The sequence below is a fragment of the Nyctereutes procyonoides genome, unplaced genomic scaffold (genome assembly GCF_905146905.1).
Source record: "Nyctereutes procyonoides isolate TBG_1078 unplaced genomic scaffold, NYPRO_anot_genome, whole genome shotgun sequence".
NCBI lineage: Eukaryota > Metazoa > Chordata > Mammalia > Carnivora > Canidae > Nyctereutes > Nyctereutes procyonoides.
Window position 1 is genome coordinate 59,221,593 of NW_026575020.1, and position 25,282 is coordinate 59,246,874.

Here is a 25,282-nt window from a genome sequence, read left to right on the forward strand (position 1 = left end):
AGTGAATAGAGATCAGCAAGCATGCTTCTGTGACAGCTGAAGGTTTGGGTTTATGGCTGTAGCCAGCAGACGGTGGACTCTGATAGCCTGGCTCTCCTGCTGGCTGCTGCTGGGCCTGCGGGCAGCCCTACTGGGGCTTTGCTCAGAATGGACTTGGGTGGTCAAAGCATCAGGCAGCTCTCACCTTGTCCTGAGTCACTTTGGTGGCCATTTCTTTGGATGAATCCGAGCATGGTTCAAGGCGACAGGCATGCCTGGGGGCACGGCCCTGGTTGACTGCTTTGCTGGACTGGGTCTGGCAACCATAGAACAAATACCTATTTCCTACTCAGTGTGAGTGCTAATGTTTATTTATTTCCTTACTCATATTGTTACTGTTAGAGATAACGTGGCCTACAGTGGCAGGGGCAGGCTGCAGACCTAGGCTGCCCGTATCCCCGTGTCCCCTGGATGCTCCAGTCCTGGGGTCCTAGGCTAGTCTTCCCCGAACCCTCCTGTCTGCTCTGTTTGGCTTATTAAGTTCTGGGTTCTCTTTCCTCCCCACAGGGCAGCTTTGTAAATACTGAGTGTTCCAGGTAACCAGCAGTGATTGATCTCGCTCGGAGGTGGTCTGGCGTTAATGTCAGGAAGGAGCAGTGTTTCCAGTGCTAATGTGTTTGGAAATTGGCAGGAATCAGGAGCAGCGAGAGGTTTCGGCTGCGGTGTTCCCTTGATGGCCTGTGCAGTTCCTGGCTCTCTGCTCAGTCGGCACAAGCTGTCAGGCTCTCTTGAGGCTTCTGCCTCTCTCGAGATGGGGGATTGCCTGTTGGGGCAGTGCCAGAGCCCAGAGGCCATGCTCACCCAAGACAGGATCGTCACATTAGGATGGCCCTTATGTCTGTTTCTTGCTTGTCCTCCGTTTGCAAACAGGTGAGAACACTGACCAGCGGCCTCCGCGTCTCCACTAATGTCCGCAGGGCCTGAGCAGTAAAACCGAGGAGTCTGGCTTAGAAACACACCTTGCCCGCTGGCTCAGCCCCCTGAGTGTGAAGCGGGGGTGCTCCCGATGCCTGCTCTGCACGCTGCTGGTGCGTGTAGGCGAGTGGCGCAAACCACGGCTCAGGACAGTAGCTGGTGCGACCCCTGCGGCATGAGGGCTGACCTCTGCCCACCTCTCCTGCTTCCTGTTTCCAGGCCCCCTGCCCTGCATTTCCTCATGTTGTCTGCACGGCTTATGAACTGGGCAGGGGCAGGATGGTTTTAGTTGTTCCAGGAGGAGGGACTTGAGGTTTGGTTTGGTTCTCAGACTTTCCCAGGGTGAATGGCAGATAACTCACTGATCTGGAGCTGAATCTCAAGCCTTCCATCTCGAGGACCCTAACTGTAGTAGAGGGGAGGCACTCGTGGGCCCAGCGGACCCTCCCCTCTGCAGCTTCTGTCCAGCATGGAGCGGCACGGCCTGGGTGCAGAGGGAGGACGAGAGGGGACACTCACCAGAGGAGCCTTACTGAAACTGGGTGTGTGCAAAGCCTGTCTGGGTGTGCGGTATGGCATCGACAGCGAGCAGCCCATGGTCAGCCCCCGAAAGTGACCGGATCTTGCTCTAGTGGGGGCTGCTATGAGGCAGTGCAGATACGTGTCTCAAGCCAGTCAGAGCCTTATCAGAGACACCACTGCTCTGGGCAGACCTTGGTGGGACTTACAGGGTGGGAAACCTGAAAATACTTGTGTCAGCTTCTAAGCTCACTCTGTGAAGTAGGTGGAGCTGATTGTTAGAACCGGAGCTGGTGGAGCTTTGACAGAGCATTGTGAATCAAGAGGAGGGAATCTTTAAAAGACCAAGAATGTGTCTTAGAGATAATTTACTAGAGTAGAATAGTAGAGGGGAACCCTGGATTATTGAAGCAAACATGAATCTTAGTCCATTCAGATCTGTCTGCAGGCAGAGTGTAGTGAGGCATGATGATGAGCAGCCCTTTCCCAGAGTGCTGACCGGGCGGGCGGGGAGGCCCGTTGTGTTAGCCACTCTGGCTCCTCCTGAGCAGTCATTTTAAATGAGACAGTGAATCACCTCCTGAATTCCATTTGTGTTAGCTAAAATTTCAGAGTAATATGAAAAGCAACTAGCTGGTCTGTGACTTCTGTGTTTCTGGACTTCTTCTGAAGTTCACCTTTTCTGCTTCTGAGAAATAACTGACCTCCCCTGTGCCCACGCAGGCAACCAGAGCTCAGCTTGCACGGGTGCACCTTCGGGGAGTGAAGAACACAGCCTGGCCGGGCCGGGGATTCAGGACAATGGTGCTTTCCACCCTGACATGGGCTCCGGCTCCCTTGTTTTTGTTTTGTTTTGTTTTGTTTTGTTTTTGTGAGATGGTTTTAATTAGTCTAAGATCTGTCTTTTGGTGACAAGTTTGCAGAGGATACTGGTTACATCAGGTACAAAACCGCGGCTGTGTCCGTGTGAGGTGCTAAGAGCCAGCACTGCGTTGCAATCAGCTTGAGTCCCTGGGAGTGAGTCCTTCGGGGCGGCATAGACTCGCAAGGAGGGTTATTGGCTGAGACACTGCTTCTCGCCTCCTGTTTATACTTCTAGGACTCAGGTATTCCATTTAAACTCATAAGATAAGTGGTAGTTTGCTTTTGTTTTTGTTTTTGATTTTTTTTTTTTAAATTAAGGGATTTTGGGGGAAAGCCAATATTATAATGACATCAGGAAAAAATGACACAGATAGCATCTTACTATGAAATAACGAAAATAGTGAAAGAAGAAAATATGCAGCCAGATCAGAACATTGGATTTGTGCTGTGTAGCAGCCTGCCTGCCCTGCAGCCTTCCCACTGACAGACTAGCTCTGCGGTCCAGGCTGGGCCCTGCAAGGTTATGTTGGGAGAGCGCAGCTCTCCTGCAGTCAATTTCAGGGAAATGATGTGTAAACCATTTGTTAATAAAGTCAGTGTCATTCAGGCACACACCCGTGAATGTATGCCCCCTGCTCATCTTGTGACTTCGGTGCATCCAGAGATTGGGACTCAGGGAACTTTGGAGGCTTCTGTCCTCATCAGCTTGTTGTCTGGAAGGCGAAGCAGGCCTGTATGGAGGGGGCCTGATCTCATATAGTTCACGTGGAGAAGTTGAGAAGTGGCACCTGTAGGCCAAGGAGAGCTGCAAGGAGCAGTGGGAGGAGGCAGGAGCTTGCTCGGGCTTGGTCAGGGAGACAGGGCAGCGCAGGTGGAGGAACATGTGAGCAGAGGTCCCAAATCATGATGGGGCGCCAAGTAACCAGACCTGCAGAGGCAGGTGGGGGCGTGGGGCCAAGGGAGTATGCGTCCTGCCCAGGCATGGCCCTGCTCCTGGGGGCAGCAAACATCCCTACTAAGGATTTGCTTTTAGACGGCAAGTGGCCTGATCATGTGCTTGGGAAGGAAAGCTCTCCCAGACTGGACAGACATGGAGTCTGGCTGGTCTGGAAACCTGAGGACAGCTGGGACATTTGACCCCAGATGAAGGCAGAGGCAGGACAGCCATGCTGTGAGCGACATTGCCAAAGGTACACTGAGCCAGGCCTGGAGACCCCCCGGATGGTGGGGACCTGAGAGGGAGAGCAGAGTGATGGATGGGCTTGAGGTGTGCAGTCTGGGTGACTGAGAACCACTGATGCAGGGATTAAGGGAGGGAGCCCCGAGAGTGGGCCTGTGTGGAGCAAGGCAAGGAATTCCATCGTGGGTCTGTGCTTGAAGGTGCCACCCGGGATGGTGGGGGGGAGGCATGCAGTGTGAGAGAAAGGCTGAGTCACAGCCTTGCCTGAAGTTTGAGGGAGGAGGCTGGACTAGGGAGAGAGGTGAGAGACAGCAGGCGAAACAGTCTGACGGAGGAGGCAGGGGAGGAGAGCCACGTGAAGGCAGGATGGGGATTGGCTTTCAGGAGTTCGAGGGGCCGCGTGGGTCACCAGAGACCTGGCTGGTGGCAGGAACTGCCGAGCATTTGACCTTGAAGTCCTGTGACTCTACAGGACAGTCTGAGAACAGCGACATGTTGGAATGGCTTGAAAAGGAGAAGTTCATGACCTTATATGTGCAGAGGGCCATCCGCACACCCACCTGCCTACCCGTGTGGGGTGCTGTGCTGTTCCCTTGGTCCTCCAGCCAAGGGAGAGGAGTGGGACTTGGCCAGACAGCACCCACCCCACTCCTTCTGCCCAGTCAGTGTTTACTCTTTTCCTTAGTCTTTGCCACAGGGAGGATCCCCGGTAGTCCAAAAGCAGGTGCCAGGCCAGGTACGCTACTGCTCTTCCATGCCCTTGTCTCCAAGGAGCTGTCCTGAGAAAGGAAATGTCTTTTCATTACTTTTCATGCTGTTACAAACCTTGAAAGACACGTACATTTGCCAGTGACAAAGTAAATCTTTCCTTCTGTCTCTGCTTGCAGACAGTGCTCCTTGGTTTTTCACACCAGACAGCTTCGCTCTTGGGAGGGTCACCTGTCTGCCTACCCAGGAGAGCCTGCTTACAGAGAGCGTCAGCTGCGTCTCCTGCGCTACATTAGCTGGTTGTGTCCGTGGGTGCTCACGTTGCCCCCAGCATCTGCCCTGAGCTTGTTTAGAGCCACAGGAAATCATCTGCCACAGGACCTAGTAGGTGCTGTAGCAAAAGTGCTTGCTTTACCACTGCCCTTCATTCCCAGCAGAACTGGATTTTTCAAAATCTTAAGCAAATAGTAACTGAAACTCCAGTACTCTAACATAACAGCTCTTTTTGGAGAAGCTCACTGGGCTTGCAAACTCTAGTAGGATGTCTTGATACATCATTTGTTCCTACACAGGTATCTATCGAGTGCCACCTATCTGCCAGGCATTGCACTTACCCAATGTGGTCATAATGACCAGGGAAATTGTGATCCCTGCCTTCACGGGACTTTAGTCAGGGCAGGAGGAAGGGGAGGGAGGGCCGACAGATGGGTAACGAGTTTTGTTCCATCCAGGTTCGTAAATACCTTAGTAGGGGAGCTCGACGTGCTAGGGGAGCGTTTGGTCTTGGGTACCTAATTCAGTTTTTGGGGCTACCAGAGAGTAAGTTCTGGAGAAATGACAGCCAACCTGATACTTGAAGAAGGAAGAGGAAATGTCCAGACAAGACTTGGAATTGAGGATAGAGGACAAGTAGGAAGAGGGTCTGGCCGAGGGGCTAGAAGGTAGGTAAGAGCATAGACCTGAAAGATACTTGCCTGTGGCTGGAGCATAGACTCTCAGAGGTTGTAGAGACAAGGTTTTGCAAGGACTCACGGGCCATTCTACAGAGCTTGCAGGGTCAGTGGGAAGCCATCAAAGGGTTTTCAGCAAGTGAGACAGACTGAGTATTGAGGAATAGATTTGGATAGAGTAGAGTAAGACCGGCAGATTACTTGGGAAGTTGTGGTAATCTAAGAAATACGTGGTGGTGGTGGTGGTGGTGGTGGTGGTGGTGGTGGGATTGGTAGTGCTCGTGGGGATGATGATGATGATATCGGTGGTAAGGGTGGTGGTGGTGGTCACGGTGAGGATGATGGTGAGGACGGTGGCGGTGGTCATGGTGGTGGTGGTATCTGCCCTGGTTTGGCGTCGGTGGTGTGAATGGGGATGCAAAGGGCTGTAGCAAAAGTCAGTGCTTTTTGTGGGGTGGAAGCATAAAGTCCCTGAACTGCCAGCGCCTGGAGCTTTCCATACGGGGCTACCACCTAGGACAGGTGTCTGTGGAACAGACCTGACCTTCCTCTCTACCCAGCATTTCCCTGGAAGTACTTGCTTCCTACTTGGGAAGGGGCAGATGGTGGAATATTTTCAAGAGGCAAGAGGCAAAACTGGCCTGAATTCTAATGTTACGTTTGTTCCTCCCAGACAGTCCTGAGAAAATCTCTGAGACATTTCCTTTCTTGAATCTGAGCTGGAGATATCATCCATTGCTGAGGAAGGATGGAAGGGTGGAAATAAGATCATTGGTACTCTCATGCCCAGCTGGGTGAGGCGCTGGTGGTCTTCACTCGACACCACCCCCCAGGAAGCGGGGGTAGTACTGCTGCTGCCCACACCTCCTCGCTGTCGGGTCTGCCAGGAGAGAAGACCCTGGAGCACATCCCAACTCTCCATGTTTTGGGCGCACTGGTGGCCTCACGTGACCAGGAAGGGCCTCCGTGTGTCCGGCCCCTGAAATCTGTCCCTGCATGAGGAGGGCCCCGAGAAGTATGGCTGCCCGGGGAACGCAGACGCTGGCTGCAGCAGCATCGCTCTGGCCTCCTTAGCGCAGAAGTTTGTCAGTCTCGTTGCAGGGCCAGCAGTCATTACTGAGGCCAGGCTTCCTTCATACAGCCAAGGGGCAGCCCTGGTCTCCTGCTGCTGCGTCCTGCACACGTTCCACGCACGTGCCTGACCACATCTTGAAGTTTGGGCTTAGAGCCAGAATGCTGGGAACCATAGGCCGTGTTTTCGAGACTGTTGTGTCGTGTCTTATGGCCGCTAAATGGTCAGAGGTCTCCCAAGGGGCTCGCTGCTTCCTCTGCCGCTCGCAGCCCTCTGACCATGGAGCTGGATCCGGCACTGGAGTTTCAAAACCAAACCAAACATGGCGTGGTGACATTTAATTTAGTGCTTCTCATTTCAAAGCCCTTAAAAATATTAATTAATTCCCATAAAATCCCAGGAGGCATATTATTCACATCTGTAGTGCCTTTCATGCTAGTCCGTAATGGTCCTCTGTGCAGTAGGAGGGAGAGTGAAGCTAAATCATTTTTTTTTTTTTTTTTTGCAACCCCACAGGAGAAGACCTTGGTGGAGCCAAGGTCAGCAATAATGAATCCCTGATTGTATGGATGTCTCTGAGGAATGTCCCCTCCATGGCCTTGTGTGTGATTTGGGAGAACAGCACTCCCCTTTCGGACTAATCTCTGGAGGTAGTAGATGGTCCTCCTCTGGAGCTGGGGCTTTGCAAACCCCAGTTCATTTGACACATGGAAGAGGGCAAACTGAGGCCAGCAGTGAGCGAGCAGCGGGAGGGAGAGAGGCGTGGGCGGCAGCGGGAGGCACTTGTCATGTGAGAAAGGCGCCTAGTAGCCTGGGACTGTGAAGTGAGTGCAGGCCTCACGGAGCGGGCAGCCTGCTGTCGCTGGGAGCTGGTGTGGCCCATTCCCTTTTCGGGGTGCCTTGTCTGTGAGCAGCTCTTTAGTGCTATATGTTGGGGTTTCTGTACCTGAGGAGCAAGAAAGCCACTGTAGGAGGATTCATGAAATTAGGAGGCTCCCTGATAATCTGGGTTTGGTTTGGGGCCTTCTCTTCTAAGTCACTTTCTGATTTCACGCACGCATGCTTGTGCGGGGTGGTTTTGGAGGATGTGTGTCCTAGTCATCTTCATAAGATGTTCCCCCTCTCCCTAGAACTGGATTTTCATTTATCAGCCACTGACACGTCACTGTTACCAGTGACCACTCCTCTAATCAGGAATGCTGTCCTATGTGGTCCCCCCCCACTGTTTAATATGCAGAATTCCAGATGGCAGAGTGGAAAGAGCCACTATGAATAGGTAAGTGCCCCCTACCTAGACCCAGCGGTGTCTGCAGACACACTTCATGTTACTGTGCTGAGACTCACTCATGTCACTTTAGCATCAGGTAGGATTCATCATTTCCCTCATCTCATTACTGAGTGTTGTCATCACCACCAGATCTGATCGTCGCTCAGCACCTGTTGCTAGTAACCGAGCGCATTGTGAAGCTGTGGGAAGAATGTAAAGATAGAGCTAGCTGAGTGGGACACCCAAACAGCTAACCGGGTCCGTCTTTCTTGAACACACGCGAGACATAATGAACACCACATGTCAGCCAGAGAGAGGAAAGACGGTGTGTCCTGCCCGAGGGTCCAGAAAGGGCTGTGCACCAGAGCCGGGGCTTCCACAGCACAGGGTTTAGATGCCGCTCTCCCCTGTGCCGAGCCCTGGCTTCACCCCAGCAATCTCCCGGCAGACCAGCCCTTCAGAGCCCCATGGGGCCCAGAGCCTCCATCAGCGTCACAGTAATGCACGCTGCCTTGCCGGTGACAAGGAGCTTGGGACAGCTCACACACATGTGAGTGTTCTCTCCAGCCTCCTCTGTGGCACCCTTATATTACGGGTAGGGCTCTGGCCCATTTGTAGGACACACGGGGAGGCAAGGCCACGTCACTAGACCTGACCTGCCGCCTTGGCACAGGCTTCTAGAACTGTCCTATGGAAGGACCGGGTGCTCCCCTTCAGTTAGTTTGCAGAAAATGTGGGTAGGGAATCTGGAAAAACTTAGTTTTGAATTTCACCATCGTAAAGCTTCCATTTGGTACGTGCACTGATAATGCTCGGATGGCGAGATGCAGCCTGTCATCAACAGTGTGCGGTCGCTGATGGCAGATGCTCCTGTGTGTGGTGGGCCCCGTTTCCCTGCTGGTTCTTCATGTCCCACTCTGCGTTTTCTTTTGAAAGGCCAGGATATCCTTTGTCCTCAGAAGCATGGGTGGCCTTTGGGCCTTCTGACTGTTCACTGTCTCTGCTTGTCACCCACCAGGCCAGCCACTGCTCAGCAGGCAGCGCCAGCACCAAGCCCCATGTGGGCACTGATGGCCCCAGCACAGCTCGGCCGTTGTGCATGCTCCTTGCTCTTGCCACTGCTTTCTTCAAGTGACATCATGATATACTGTGTTTATTTTTTATCTAGCCTTTTATTATTTTTTTAAAGATTTTATTTATTTATTTATTTATTCATTCATTCATTCATTCATTCATTCATTCATTCATTCGAGACACAGAGAGAGAGGCAGAGGGAGAAGCAGGCTCCCTGAGGGGAGTCGATACAGGGCTCGATCCCAGGACCCCGGGATCACACCCTGAGCCAAAGGCAGATGTTCAACCACTGAGCTACCCAGGTGCTGCTTTTATCTAGCTTTTTAAAGAAAGTTTTAAAAGTTCATCCAGGTAATAAACATGTACATTATTCTAAAAAAATCAGAACATAATCCGCACCTAAAGGCAAACCCTTTTAGCTGTGTTTCTCTAGTAGGTGTGGCTCTATTTTCACAGAATATGTTATGTCACTTTTTGATTTATCAATTTGGGGCATTTTTATTGATTTCCTGGTGTGGCTTCAGTACTTCTATACGTGTCACTTCTGCATCATCCATGATGATTATAGATTTACTTTTCTGGTTATTTTTACTGGGAACCTACCTCTGAAGCAAATATAGATTCCTCTGATGAGCCCCACGTGCCCCTCACCTGGCAGCCTGGCCTCCATGCACGGCTGCCCTCCGTGCTCAGGTCAGCTGGAAGCCAGAACAGGTTTTGATGAAATAAAATCAGGAAGCCAGGAAACATGTGTTTGGGTCTGTGGACCTTGTGGGGTGGCCCCCCCATGTCCCTGGACCTCCCCATTTCAATGAGATGGGTTCTAGAGGAGGTGTGGGGGTGCAGGAAGGCTGAGCCCTCATGGCCTTCCTTGTTTACTGTGCCCCTTCTTGCATGGCTGTGTCTCCACGTGAACTTCTGTAGCAGGTGCTCTGGTGCATCAGAAAGCATGTAGTTACATTTATGGGCAACACGCTGGATTTGTCAGTTAACTCAGAGAACAGATGTCTTAAGAATGTTGGTGCGAGGGCACCCAGCTGGCTCACTGGAGTGTGCAACCCTTGGTCTTGGGGCCATGAGTTCAGGTGCCAAGTTGGGTGTAGAGCATACTTAAGGAAAGAATGTTGATGCACATACCTGGACGGGAACATCTTTCCATTTTAAAGTCTCCTTTGCATTTTCTGGGAGATTTTTTTAAACTTTTCCGTGTCTGGATGTTTTATGCTCTGTGTTACATTCACTCCTGTGTCCTTAATCTTCTCTGTTGCTTAAGGAATGGGTATTCCTTCTGTTTACATCCTCTAACCACTTACTGTCTGTGTGCATACAGACGGTTGATATTTCTAAGGTAGTTCTGGGTCCTGCTTCTTCAGTGAATCCTTCCATCTATCGGCAGGAGTCCAGGCAGGAGCCGGTGGGGCAGAGCCAGGCCAGCGTGGTGAGGCAGAGGGGGCTGGTGGCTTCCTTCCTCTGGCTGGCGTGGGACTGTGCTCCCCGCATTTAAACAAATTATCTTTTCCACACTCCAGAGGGTTTCTTCCAGAGGATTCAGTGTTTCTGAGAAAAACTTTTGTTATCACAGTGGTGGTACCTCTTGCTCAGTGTGGCCGTGTGGCAGGCTTCACTCATTCATATCATGTGATCTTCCCTAGGAATATTTGTTGGATGGATGAATTTCCACAGCCACCTCCGAAGGAGTCATTATCCCAGGTTTAGAGATGGAGAAATTCGGGGTCACTTGTCCAGGGTCACACAGCTGTTCAACGCAAACTCAGAGTGAGGAATGGGGTACGTATTCCAGGTAGTCCCATGAATCCACAGTGAGTTTCTTAATTTCTTCTCCCGCAACAGGCCCGGTACAAGCAGAGCCTTGATCCCACTGTGGATGAAGTGAAGAAGCTTTGTACGTCCTTACGCCGAAATGCCAAGGAGGAGCGGGTTCTCTTCCACTACAACGGCCACGGGGTGCCCAGGCCCACTGTGAACGGGGAGATCTGGGTCTTCAACAAGGTAGGTGCACCATCAAACGTTCGTGTGAACCCAACCCACTTCTCCTGCTGCCTAAAGATGTGTCAGTGTTGGTGGTTGACCGCAGGCCCCGTTCGCCCATGGCTGCGTTGCTGTGCACTCCGCTTCTGCAGACCCCGATGCAGTGAGGCTGGATAGGCGCGATGGGCCAACAGTGAGGCAGGGAGTCATGGCGTCACCGCCCACTCAGCGATGGGGGCTGGGAACAGGCAGGCGGGCTGTTTCTGGCGCCAGCATGGCCCGGGAACGACTGCCTGGAGGCCGCTGTGTGGTGCTGGTGGTGTGTTCTTCCTGCCGGAGGCAGGACTTGCTCACGCTTCTGCTGTGTGTGTCGCCCAGTGATCAGGTTTCTCAGTTCAGTTAGTCTTTCTTTGAGAATCCGCGATTTCCCGAGAGAAGAAAATGGTGCAGATTCCAGCGAGCTGGCACAGGCCGCCTGCAGACGCAGCCTGGGCTCTGCCCCCACCACGGCCACGCTGCCGGCCGCCCGCAGCTCCTTTACCCAAGATGGCGGGTGGACGCCAGGGGTCGGCCGCCCCCTCCCGCCGTCTTCCGGGCCATGCGCGGTAAGTCCCTCTCGTACCCAGTGTGCACGGCGGTGCCTGGAGGTGTGCAGCGTTTGGTGCCACGTAACTGCCAGCCGGGTGAGAAGATGCACCTTGGGAGCCCCTGGGCCCACAGCGCAGTCTCCCTCTTCCCTGCCAGGGTCACCAGCACAGCAGATTCCAGTATAGTGTTACCTTCCTTCCTTTACGGCATCTCCACTTTCGTGTGGCTGTCCAGGCGTGTTTGGGGGGCAGGTGCTTTCTGTTGATGGGGTTGGGATCCTTCTGTGCCTGCTGCACCCGCTCCCTGTTCTGCCCTGAAGACCTGTCCCTGCGACTTCGGTGCCTCTGCCTCCTCTCAGCCCCACTGCCGGGCGTGGGGATGTCTGAGGAGCTGCTTGGTGCCTCCTGTGCAGGCGTATGTCCAGGTGGTTCCCGTTGTTGTTCTGTCCTAAACTGCCTGTCTTTGTCCCCAGCCCTGTGGTCAGGACTTGCTTTTTCTGCCCAGCGTGGGGGGTAACGCAGGTCTCCCCAGTGGCCGTGACATTGAGCACCTTCTGATCTGTTGTTGGCCGTCTAGGCTTCCTCATCTTGAAGTCACACTCTCCATTTTTCACTTGGGTTGGTGTGTCATCTTCTTATTGATTTCAGAGAATTCTTTATATTCTGGACAGTAACACTTTATCATTTTTATGAGTTACAAGTGTCCGCTTTTAATTTATGGCTTGGTTTCTTGGTTTGTTTCTGTTCTCTTAATGGCGCCCCTAGCGGACGGGAGTTCTTCATTTTCACGTGGTCATCCCGGTCAGTCTTCCTTTGTGGGGTGGACATTTTGTATCCTCTTTAAGAAGACTTCCCTTATGCCATCTTGGAGAAAGGTATTCCACTTTGTTCTTCCAAAAGGATTGTATTTTTTTCTATTACATTTAGGTCTTTAACCTACCTGAAATGGATTTTGTACATACTGTTAGGTAGGGTTCATACTGTGTTTTTTATCCCTCATGTAATGGACACCTACCTGTTCTGTTCCCATCTAATGCCAACTCTGAACAAAATCCGATTTCTACGGTGCGTGGGCCTGTTTCTGAGCACTGTGTTCTGTTCCGTGGCTCTGCCTCTGTGTGCCAGGAAACTGTGTTAACGAGTATTGGTTTCCAGTGAGTCTTCGTATTCAGGAAAGCAAGTTCCTCTTTTTTGTTCTTCAGTTCTTCTTGGCTGTTCTTGGATCTTCCAGTAAAGTGGTAACTCAGGGGCACCTGGTGTCTCAGTCGGTGAAGCATCTGCCCTTGGCTCAGGTCATGATCTTAAGGGTTCTGGGATCGAGTCCTGCATCGGGCTCCCTGCTCAATGGAGTGTCTGCTTCTCTCTCTGCCCCTGCTCATGTTCGCGCTCGCTTGCTCTCTCTCTCTCCCCCCCGCGTCAAATAAATAAGTAAAATCTTAAAAAAAAATTAGTGAGTCAACTTGTAAACCAGTTAATTAATGGTGGGGAAGATTCAGCATCTTTATAATGTTCAGTCTACAAAACTATGCTCTTTTTAAATATCTGTCAATAGTATTTCAAAATTTCAAAAGCACGGAGCCCGACGTGGGGCTTGATCACACAAACCATGAGATCATGACCTGAGCCCAAACCAAGAGCCAGATGCTTTAACTGATTGTTCCACGCAGTCCCTCCCTTATTTTTTTAGTTTTTATTTAAAGATTTTATTTATTTATTTTAGAATGGATGGGGGTGGGGAGTGAGGGAGAGAAGGAGAAGGAGAATCCCAAGCAGACTCGGTGCTGAGCACAGAGCCGACACAGGGCTTGATCCCATGACCTGAGATCACAACCTGAGCAGAATCCAAGTCAAACAACCCCACTGAGCCCCCCAGGCATCCCTATTCATGGGTCTTTAAAAAAAATTATCATTATCAATAGACTTTAGTTTTTGGAGCAGTTTTAGTTATAGAAACATTGGGAGGTACTGAGTATCCCATGCACTCTGTCCCTCCCCCACCCTCACTGGCATCAGCACAGGCGCTTGCCATGCTTCCTGATCAGTACTGTTCCATGCGGACCTGCTCTTGTGCTGCACACTTTGTGGGTTTTGCCAGATGCCAGATGCATCTGACACCATCACGGTGTCATATGGGGCACTTTGCCTGAGATCCTGTGCTCTGCCCTTTATCCCTCTAGACCTCCCTCCCCTGCCCCCCAGCAGCCAGGGACACTCACAGTCTCTGCAGTTATGGCTTTTCCAGAGTGCCACAAAGTTGGCTGGGATCCTACAGTCTGTGGCCCTTCTCACATTGGCGTTTTTTCAGCCAGGGGTACACATTTAAGGTTCCCTCCTGTGTTTTTGTGTCTTGATGACTTACTTCTTTACCACTGAGTAACACTTCATTGTCTGGATGGACCCCTATTGGGGGACATCTTGGTTGCTTCTGGGTTTTTGGCTATTGTGAATAATGCTGTTATAACGTTTTGTGTTTAGGTTTTTGGATAGACATAAGGTTTATCTAATTTGGGTAACTACTAGGAGTGCATTGCTAGATCAGATGATATGTGTGGCTTTCTAAGCAACTGCCAAACTGTCCTCCAATAGGGCCATGTCAGTTTGCCTTCCCAGCAGCAATGAATGTGAGTTCCCAGTGCTCCCCATCCTGCTAAGCATTTGTTGCTAGTGTTTGGATTTTAGCCCTTCTAATTAGGTGCGCAGTGGTGTCCCATTGTTTTAATTTGCAATTCCTTAATGACATATGATGTGGAGCATCTTTTCATCTACTTATTGGCCATCTGTGTACCGTCTTTGGTGGGGTGTCCATGTCCATATCTTTGCCTCCTTTTTTTTTTTTTTAAGTAGGCTCCACACTCAGCATGGAGCCCAATGTGGGGCCTAAATTCACGACCTGAAGATCAAGGCCTGAGGTGAGATCAAAAGTCAGATACTCAGCCAACTGAGCCACCCAGGTGCCCCTCTTTTGTCCACTTCTACATATGGTTGTTTTCATACTTACTTTTTAGGAAGAATTCTTTTTATATTTTAGATGCATGGCCTTTATCAGTGTGTATTCTGTAAATACTTCCTCTCAGTGTAGGACTTGAGTTTTCATTCATTCACTAGTGTGCATTGACTCTTTGATGAGTCCAGACCAGTTATTCTCTAGAATGCCCCACATTCTAAGTTAATTTGTTTTTTCATAAGATTATATCTGGCTGGATTAAAGGCAAGACCAAACGCCATGCCATCCACAGGGATGCACTGTAAATACAAAGATAAAGGTTGGATCCAAGAGAGGGTTCATGCAACTACTAGTTGTAAGAGAGCTAGGGTGGCCCTGGTCCTAATCAGAAAATGGACTTTGAGACATGAGTGTTGCCAGAGGTGAAAGAAGAACATTTCATTTTTTTTTAAAGATTTTATTTATTTATTCATGAGAGACAGAGAGGCAGAGACACAGGCAGAGGAAGAAGCAAGCTCCATGCAGAGAGCCCGATGTGTGGGACTCGATCCCGGGACCCCAGGATCCCGCCCTGGGCCAAGGGTGGTGCTAAACTGCTGAGCCACCCAGGCTGCCCAAGAGAGACATTTCAGAATGATGAGTGGTCGGGTCACCAGAAGGACATAAATCATCCTGAATGTATATGTGCCTGATAGGAGAGTTCAGAATACACAGAGAACAATTGCTAGAACCAAAGCAGGAAAGCAGCAAATCCACGATTCTAGTTGGGGCTTTGATTAACCATTGATCAGTAATCAATAAGTTACAACTGACATTAAAATTACAGGTAAGGTTGATAATTAAAAACTCACAAAACTGCAGACATAGTATGTTATTTCTAGTTAAAAAAAATTCAGTTACTAATATAAAAGATTGGCACCACAGACCTCTGTCCAAGCACTGGAAAATGTGCACGTTCTCCGGTACAGGTGCGGCATCCAGGAGAAGGGCCATGGGCCACGTCACACACATCACCTTAAAGGTCTGGAGGATGGATATCATCAGAGTAGATCCTCTGACCACAGAATCTGGAATTGTAGAATATCTGGAAAATCTTCAGATATTTGGAAGTTGAATGACGTGTCAAAAAAGATATCACAAAGGAAAGTAAAGATAATTCGAACTAAACAATGAGAATAAGACTTGCCAAGATTTGCTGGACACAGTTACCGCCATGCTTTCTTGGAGATGTATACCCTTAAATCTTTATACAAAAAGGCAGAAAGGTTTGAAATTAAAATCTCAATTTCTACCTTAAGCTAGAAAATGATGGGCCCACTAAACTCAAAGTAAATTGAAAGAATGAAGTAACAGCACAAATCAGTAAAACTGAGGACAGGCAGTGGAGAGAGCTGGCACTAACATTTTTTTTTTTTCTAGCTGATGCGTCTCTAGGTAGGTAGATCAAGAGGAATAGAGAAGACAGGATCCACATTTGGAAATGAAAGGGCGGACATCACCACACATCCTGTAGACATAGAGAAGATGAGGACAGATTAGTATTTTATTCCAATAGATTTAACAACTTAGATGGGAAATGCCTTTAAAACATACAACTTACCCAAAGTGACCCACAGTGAAATAGAAAACCTGAGTAGCCCTGTATCAATCAGAGACATTAAATTCGTAGTTAAAAGTCTTACAGGGGATCTCTGGGTGGCGCAGCGGTTTGGCGCCTGCCTTTGGCCCAGGGCGCGATCCTGGAGACCCGGGATCGAATCCCACGTCAGGCTCCCTGCATGGAGCCTGCTTCTCCCTCTGCCTGTGTCTCTGCCTCTCTCTCTCTCAATCTGTGACTATCATAAAAAAAAAAAAAAAAAAAAAAAGTCTTACAGGTTGACTCCTAGATGAGTGGATATTTTTCTTTAAATATCATCTTACCAGCAAACTGTTTCCTGACCAGTGTATATAAACTGTTAAAGCATATATGGCAAAAAAGGCATTTGGGAAGTGTTCTCCACAGAGCATGAGGGGCACAGGTGGTGCCAGAACTGAAGAGTGAGTATCCCTTATGCATGGTGGTTTGAGAACTACTCCTCTATAGATCTGCTCCTCAAATAGGATAAGACATCTGAGACTTGGTTAAGGTTTTATATCTTAGCATCAAGGGAATCGTATTTTTTTAAGAAACTTTCAAGCTTTTCTAAAGAAATAGGCCCAAGTTTTCCAGTACTTCTGAAGAAATAGATTCTTTACTGATGGTCTTCCTTCAGCTCTTGCAGAGAAACGCCAAGTCCTAGAAATGTTCAGAAAAGTCAAGTCTACAACAAAATTAACAGCTTTTTTTTTTTTTTTTTGGACTCTTCTGCACTCTCAATATGAATAAAGTAACAATTATAACAAATGATTAATAGGATCTGGCACAAATGTTGCTCTTTAAAATTGCAAGTATATGTTTTTGATAATTGTGCATTTAAAAACCTCTATGATCCATCTTTCAACAGGATCAATAATGAACTGTATATAAAGCAGAATGAGAACAAGAATGTCACTATGTGTTAGAGAATTGGTTTTCAAAACCAATAAATTCTATTATTTAAGTGATATTTATTTAGAATTGTTCATGGATTAACCAGTTCTTTAACTGTAATAAAGGCAGAGCAGGAGTCAACAAAGCTGTGAGCCTTCAGCCTTCAGGGTTTTGAGGGGCTGAGGGTTTGCTTGTGGCTCACACTCCGGAGTTGTTGACAGCCACATGTAGGCCATCAGGCCTGCTCTTCACGCCTGACATTTCTGGGCCTTCAGCTGCTGCCTACTGGGTGATGTGTTCAGAGAACACCCTTTGGAAAGAAGATGAATCTGCTATGCCCCCTCCTTGGCCAATGGCCGCAATAAACAGCTTTGTGGTGCCGGGCACGCAGGGTGATGCATGAGGTCAGAGGGAAGCAGCTGCCTCGGGTGGCTGTCCAGGAGGCCCTTGCGAGGAGGCTGTGAGCGCAGCTGCAACGTCTGACTCACACTTGGAGGTTTCTGGCAGAAGATGCACTCGAGTCTTCTCAGAAATGGGGAGGTACTTCTTCAGAGGTGCGCCACTTTCCCCAGCAACCAAGTGCCGCGAGCCCCCCTCGTCCTTGTGCCACCCCCCCTGAGCTTGACCCAGTCCCGAAAGATGGGCTCATGAAGCAAGGGGACCCTTTTTTTTCTTGATCTTTAATATAACCTGACAGATGAAGTGGGTTGTAATGAATAAATTATCTAAAACCTATTTGAGTTTTTTTGTTTGAAATGAAACCATGGCCTTGAGTTTTTTTTTTTTTTTTTTTTTAAGAGAAAGGAGAAATGCTTGGGTTGAGGAATTCCCTGAACTTGTAGCTTTGCGGAGAGAAACCAAACCTCTACATGAAAGGCCCTGGGTATCTGGGTGGCCTCCTGTGCACAGAGGGGCCTCGCACTCGTCCGGCCTGCACAGGTGGTTCCACCGTGATGATGTGGGACGGAGCAACAGCTGTGCACTGGACGTTGGTTCTGTTCTCTGCTCCTGGCTCCACAGGCCCGTTCACAGGCTGTGATTCTGGCGTGAAGCCTGACAAATGCCCAGGGTCTTTCTGAGATGGGAAATGAGATCTACCTGCACTGTTCTAATAAGAATTAGTTCTCAAAGCTCATTTTCCTCAGTGGTATAATAGAGTTGATTTTGTATTTCCCAGCAGGCACAGATTTCCACACTTCTGTGACCTCACTAACCTGAGCACGCAGCTGCAGTTGTAGATGAGATCGCCTCTTGTAAGAGGCGAGGTTCCCACCAGGGCAGAGTCTCCCTTGGTGCGCTTTGGTGATGTCCAGAAACCTTCTTGATCTGCAACCGGGTGGGGACGCTGCCAAACATCACACGGTGCCTGGATCCACCCCCACACCCAGTGATCGGCCCAGATCCCCCTAGTGCCAGGCCGAGAGGGTGCAGGGAGGGTGCTGGGGAGTGGATACAGAGAGGGGTTCTCTTCCCCACCATGCCCAGGAGGCCCCGTCCACTTCCGGCTCTGCCTGGTGGAGCGCTTGCCAAAGGCTTCAGGCTTGTGTGGGTAATAGTGCCTGCTTGTTCTAAAATAGTAGATGAACGTAGAAGTATATACAGTAAACCCTGGAGGCCATCCTTTCCCTCCTTCCTTTAAGTAGTTTGGTACATTTTGTCTTTTTTTTTTTTTTTTTTATTACATTTTGTCTTTTTAGAAAGTACAAGTAATTTTTGTTGTAAAAGATTCCAAGAGAGCAGAAGTATAAAGGTAACACAACTCTACCCCGAAACACACACCTTTACCTGCCCATCCTTTGCTAGTTCGACGCCTATCCCTTTGGTACCATTTATGTGACTTGTTCATTGGACAGACGCTTCTCATTACGTGCGGACGAGCAGAGCCCAGGTGCCAGGCTCATGTGCTTCACACACAGAGCCTTCTCCTTTTCTTCCCTAAAATGATGTCATTGTCTGTACAGTGTTCTCAGACGTGCACTTTTTAAATCATAATAAGTCTTGGATATCTTTCCATGTCCACATGTAACAAGCCCAGTTTTTTTAGGGCTGCGTGGTATTCCATGATGTGGCTGTATGGACACTCCTTTCCTTAATGGTCCTTCATGTGGGCAGTGCAAGGATCCAGGATAGGCTGTGATGGTCCATGAAGGCCGTTGGGGCCTTGCTGTGGCCACATCGGGATGTGGGCCCCAGACCCCTTCCGTCCAACACTCCCCTTATATCCCTCTGCTCTTGTCCTCTGCTTGATTGGAGACGTCTCACCATGTCCACATCCCACAGGGGAAAGAAGAAGGAAGAGCTGAGCAGGAGGGTGGCACTGATAGTTTGGACACATTGCTTCTGATCAGGTCCCTTTGGCCAGAGTTTGGCTGTGAGATCAGATTGAGGTACAGAGGAAGCTGGGAAATGTGCTTAGTGAGAACTTGCATTGGTGAAGAAGAGGGAGAAAAGAGAGGCCAGCCGTCTCTTCCACGGTGGCATCTAGATAGCTGACAAGTTTTACCAGCAGGAGTATCGTACATCCTCGTACATACATTTCCATGTGTACATGCAAGTATTTCTGTAGGATGGACACCTAGAAGTAAAAGGGATGTACATTTTAAAATGTGCCCGTGCTACCAAATTGCCTTCTAGAAGAGCTTCTTGGGACATCTGGGTTGGGTGCCTCAGCTGGTTGAGCATCTGACTCTTGATTTCAGCTCAGGTCCTGATATCAGGGTCATGAGATCAAGCCCCGTGTTGGGCTCCATGCCTGGGAGTCTGCTTGAGATTCTCTCTCCTTCTGCCCTTCCCCTCCCCCCCCCAAAATAATAAAAATTAAAAAGCTTCCTTATTACACACCTACCAACTGGCGCTTTGTTGAACACATCCTGGTCCATCCATCCTCTGTATTTCTTTACACCGTTCTGGATAGATGATTCTCATTGATTCATCAATAGCCTGAAATTCTTCATAATCCTTCATCATTCCTGCTGCTCTGAGAGTTGCATGTTTGTATTTCCTGCCAGTTTGTGTGTTTCGTATTGTTGGCCTGAGCACACATACACTCTAAAACTACTATCACGTGTGTTATACCCACTATGTTCCTGAATTGCTTGTCATCGGTGTGTGTTTTGTCAGAATTACATAATTTTTGTGTCATTATATTTCTCTTTAGGTCTTTTAAGTTTTGTGAATTAAGAGGACTTTCTTGTACCAAAATAAAGATCTTTTATTCTGTTTTATATTTAGTTTTAAAATCTATCCTGATTTGATTTTTTTTATATGTAGAATCCCAGATAGCAGGATTGAATGGCTAGTTAGATTTTACAGTGTCATGTACTGAATTGTTGTTCTTTCTTCACTGAGTTAAAATGCCACCTTCATTATAATTATATATGTAGGCCTATTTCTGGATGTTCTCTTCTGTTTTGTTTTTTTTTCTCGCCCTCCCTAATACCATCCTGTAATTACCGTGGATTTATAGTATACTTAATATCCGGTAGTGCGGGTCCCTACTCATTATTCTTTATTTAAAAATGGACATGTGGTTTTGGAGGTTTTTTTTTTTTTTTTTTTTTTTTTTTGCGCAGTCCTCGTGCATTTCTCTTCTGCACTAACTTTAGAATCAGCTTGTCAAATTGCATTAAAGAAAACTCTTGCTGGTACTTCGGGCGTGTGTTGACTTCATAAACTCCGTAGGGGGCACTGACATCTGGAGAATCCTTCGGTGAGAGTGCTCACGGACAGCATTTCCAAGTGTTCTCTTCCGTAGTGCAGCAATGACCAGCCAGCGACAGGAGGAGGCAGGTCAGCCAGGCGAAGCGGCACAGCGTCAGCAGAGTGGGGTCCCTCTTGGGGTACAGGTGTCTGCTCCCTGATGTGCACATACCTGTGTGTCCGGACGTTGCCTCATCCTGTCTAGGTTGACTTAGATCAGGCGCTTTGCTGTGCGTTTCCAGAAAGCCTCTGCCGGCCACCCCGTCAGTCACAGCCTTCCCTTGTTCTCTGCCCTGTTTTCCTGCCGCGTTCACACAGTCCTTGTGGCAACACCAGGGGCAGTGTTTGTGGCTCAGCCGTGAGAAACACAGTCACCTTCACTGCAAGCATACAGAGTTGATTCCCGCCAGCCTCCCCAGGCACACCGGCAGTGCAGGGAAGGGTAAATGAGGGTGGTGTTCTGTGCAGAAGGGTTGCTTCAGACCGTCGCCTCTGAGTGAGGATTGCCGTCATTTCTTGAGTGAGGTGAGGAACATCCTGCTCTATGTTCACCAGTCATCACTCGAGAGAGTTTTCGAGTACCGAACAGTACAGTGTGTCCAGAAAAATATTTCACTTAATGGATTCACATTAATAAGTTTCTGTTCTGTGGTTTGAAAAAATCAGATTGCCAAATCCACTTGTATCGCTTAAGTGTGATTTTTAAGTCATCTGGAGGATTAAGTGCTTATGGATATCTCTGGAGTAGAAGACACAGCAGGGAAAATATGCAAATTTAAGGGCCTTGGCAGCTCCTCAGGGCATCTCCCTGGCTAGTGAGGTGCATGGCATGTTCTAGAAGCACGCAGAAGTCACTGAGGAAGATGATGAGCAGGGAAGTGGTGCGCATGCATGTCCTTTAAGTGTGTAAGAGGAGGCTGTGGTTCCCGGGGTGGAGGAAGGAGTAAGGTAAATGATGAAGCCCTGGTGGGAGGACACACAGAAGGAAACCTCACTGTAGTAAGGGGCCCGTATTCCCTGGAGACCTCCAGCTGCTGAGGGGCTCCGGGGCTGGGTGTCGGACCGTGGCTGCCATGCAGCACTCAGACGTCTGGGTACAGGGCAGGCACACGACGGAGGGCTTAGTCTGCCCTCTATGACGTACCAGGTGTACAGGCAGTGAGTCAGCCCTCCAAGCCGCCAGGCCCTGGGTGTCACACCTTCCTTGTCGTGCAGCTGCTGGTCAGCCATCCTGTCCAGGAGGCATAGCTCACATGTGCACTGTTTTGTTTTCCAGAACTACACTCAGTACATCCCTCTGTCTATATATGACCTGCAGACGTGGATGGGCAGCCCATCGATCTTCGTCTACGACTGCTCCAATGCCGGCTTGATCGTCAAGTCCTTCAAACAGTTCGCTCTGCAGAGGGAGCAGGAGCTTGAGGTGAGGCACTTGCGCCCCCACCCTGAGCTTCCACTTGTTTCCTCCAGGCTGGGGTTGGGGGGTGACCCCCTTCCTTCTCAGAGCACTCAGGGCACCATGGAACATTTGGTGCCACAGCTTGGGAGGTACTCGGCTCGAGCTTCGGGGCATATCTTTACATCTCATTTTACTTCATGTCATTTGATCTGAATAGAAATTAAGTGATGACATTAACAGAGTTGACTTGTGCTCCAGTGGTTTCTGCCTATGATAAGTGTTAAAATAAAGCAGACACATTGTAGGAGAAATGGATCTCCGTATCTGGGCAGAGCCATTCAGTTGTACATCTTAGTTGTGTGTGTGTGTGTGTGTGTGTGTGTGAGTGTGATGTGTGTGTAGAGAGAGAGAGAGAGAGAGAGAGAGAGGATGAGAAACACCCCGCTAAGCTAGATACAGAAAACGAACGCAAATGTTTGCCATCGGTCACTTCTGTTTGAGGAGCTGGAGAGCCTGTGCCGCGCTCAGCTCACGATGAGGCATTTCACTTGGTTGTTTTAGTTAATATTTGATGTTTGAACCAAACAGTGAATTCTGAAGAGAAATCGTAGAGGCATTTTCAATTAAGAGACCTCCATCCTGTGGTCTGCACGAGAGCGTGGGAATAAAATATTCTGCAGCCTCGAGGGGGTTATGAATCCCGATTGGTGCTAGTGCGGGAAGTTCTCAATTCCGGAACAGAAATGGTCCCAAGCACATGTTTCCTCAAGCCTTTTTGGGTCTATTCAATTTTAATGTATTGTTGTGCTTTTCATGTTTCATCAGAGGATGTGCCTGAAATAATCAGCAATAAAATTAGAAATTCTATTTGGTAGAACTTGAAATTAACATGTCATGCAGTTTAATATTTTATATTTATAAATTAAGTCCCTAATGCAGAACGTTGCATAAGAGTGACTGAGAAATACAGTGCCCTTTATCCTTGGAAATGGAACCCCGCTCCACAAGGCATGATTTTTGCACTCTGTAAAAGGAGGGGAAGTCTACGTCTTGTACCATTCGATTATTACCTTGCTTTTAGGCATTTCATGCACGTTAACCCAAGGGACAGGTTATCTAATGAGCACTAAAGACTCAGAACACCTAGAGGTGATTTGCTTTTCCTCACATCAACTAATAAATATTGCAAAAAAGATTTTTTTTTACATATAAAATATGTTATGTAAATGAAGATGGCAAAGAATGCTGCCTGATTTTCATCCCAATTCATGAGCTTCAGGGTAGTGAGGGAGACCGTACATCTGCCTCTGCAGATCACAGCGAGGTAGATGCAGCCTCTCCCCTTGCACCCCACCGAAGGTGGGTGCTTCCTGGGTGTGGGCCTGAGCGCCGACTGCCCTGCACGTGCAGGTTTGCTTCATCACTACCTTGTGGTCTCTGCATGTTGTGAAGCCTTACTCAGCCTCAGAAAACTGTTCATTTTGGTGAGCGCAACAGAAAAGATTTCCATGCATCTTTTTTTGGGGAAAAAATGTTTAATTGGCTAATTCCTCATGGGGGAGAGCAAAAGAGAAATACGTTATCTGAAGTGGCAAATAGATGGCAGTGCAAAGTCATACCATATGTTTTATAATTAATTCTGACTTTTATCTTCCTTCTTTTTTTTAATTACAGTGTAGATAAGTCTTGTGTTTTGCCATCACACTTACTATGATTGGCTATTGTTCAGTTGGTCTCTTGCATAAACAGCGGAAATTAAAATGATAAAATTGGCTCCCAGCTAATATCTTAATGTTTGTTTTAGTCATATTATGATGTGCTGCACAAACAGAAATCCTATATAGCCTCTTAGCTTGGTTCTTTTACATAATTCTTACCCACTCTGCAGTTGGTCACATTCTTCGTCAACTTACAATACGTCGTAATGGCTTTATTGGGTAGATGATGACGTGTGAGTTGAAAGAAGTTGGCAGGTGAAATGGTTGTGCCAACATTTTTTTTTTTAGAAGGATAGCTCCATGCATGGAGCCCGATATGGGACTCGATCCTGGGTCTCCAGGATCACTCCCTGGGTTGAAGGCAGCGCTAAACCCCTGAGCCACCTGGGCTGCCCATTGTGCCAACATTTAAAAGGTAGAGGGTCAAAGTGATCGCACAGAACACGTGACGATTGTTACTCGGACCGGAGAGCCTCCAAGGTGCTAATGTTAGCACAGGTGTGACAGGAGTATGTTTGGAGGGGTGGCCGTCGTCTTTCACATTCTCTGTGGCCTTGCCTCGTGGCAGGACCAGGAGATTCCCCTGAGGAGCGCTGTGGGTACAGCAGGAGGCCCCCCCCCCCCCCCCCCCGGAAAGCACAGCAAAAATTACTGGTCACGACTAGAACCACATGGTGGCCAGGAAAACACATTGTCTATCACTCAGTCATCTTCTGTACATTCTAATATAAGCATTTTTATTATTACCAAATTAGCATATGGTTAGTGCCAACATTTAAAATGTGCTATGGGGCAGCCCGGGTGGCTCAGTGGTTTAGCGCTGCCTTCCGCCCAGGGTGTGATCCTGGAGTCCTGGGATCGAGTCCCACGTCGGGCTCCCTGCATGGAGCCTGCTTCTCCCTTTGCCTGTGTCTCTGCCTCCCTCCCTCTCTCTCTCTCTCTCTCCTCTCTGAATAAATACAATCTTTAAAAAAAATAAATAAAAATAAAATAAAAGGTGTTATGGGCCAGCGATGGTGAAGCCGTCCCTGCCGCATGTACCCCGCCAGGGCTCTGCTCCTGAAGGGAACCTCTTTTGTTCCTCTAGTGAGTCTCTGCAGGTGGAGACAATGTGCTTGCACTGGTGCTTCTTGATTCTAAAACACGGCAAATGTCAAAAACTCGAGGACTTGATTACAATTCACTGAGTGGCTGAATTGGGTGCTGTGGTTCCCATTTTATAATAGTTTTTGTTTGTTTCTTTGATTTTCCTGGATACTTTCTCATTTCTTCTTGTCTTCGATCTTTCACATTTCCTGGGTTCCCAGAGTTGCAGGGATTGCATGGCATCCCCCCAGTTGCTCCTCGTTGGCGTGGCTGTCCTGAAGGTGCCTCCGGGAGCTGCCGTCCTGCGGTCTCCCTTCACTGCCTGCCGGGTGCAGCCGCCGTTTCCCAGGTCCCACCTCGGCCTCTTTCTTGGTTTTCCTCCTGGTTCTGCCAGGGCACGCCCTCCAGGCGAAGCTGAGGAAGGATGGGTGGGGTAACCTTTCTCAGCCCTTCACTGAGTATCTACATCTGGATGCTTCCAGCGGGAAGGGATGGGACAGCTCTCTGCCAGTTTCTTTTTTTTTTTTTTTAATTTTTTTATTTATTTATGATAGTCAGAGAGAGAGAGAGAGAGAGAGAGAGAGAGAGAGGCAGAGACACAGGCAGAGGGAGAAGCAGGCTCCATACACCGGGAGCCCGACGTGGGACTCGATCCCGGGTCTCCAGGATCGCGCCCTGGGCCAAAGGCAGGCGCTAAACTGCTGCGCCACCCAGGGATCCCTCTCTGCCAGTTTCTAAACCCGCAGCAGCTTGTCAGGAAGGT

At 48.9% G+C, this 25,282-nt stretch overlaps 1 protein-coding gene across 2 annotated transcripts in view; it reads left to right on the top strand.

Annotated features, from left to right (window-relative positions):
* The window catches only part of RPTOR (regulatory associated protein of MTOR complex 1), a 330,498-nt gene that overhangs the window by 123,917 nt on the left and 181,299 nt on the right, over positions 1-25,282 (top strand). For both annotated transcript variants that reach the window (XM_055318123.1, XM_055318124.1), the window contains exons 4-5: positions 10,440-10,598; positions 21,593-21,739. In XM_055318123.1, coding sequence (XP_055174098.1) covers positions 10,440-10,598; positions 21,593-21,739 — 306 coding nt within the window. The remainder of the gene's footprint in view (positions 1-10,439; positions 10,599-21,592; positions 21,740-25,282) is intronic.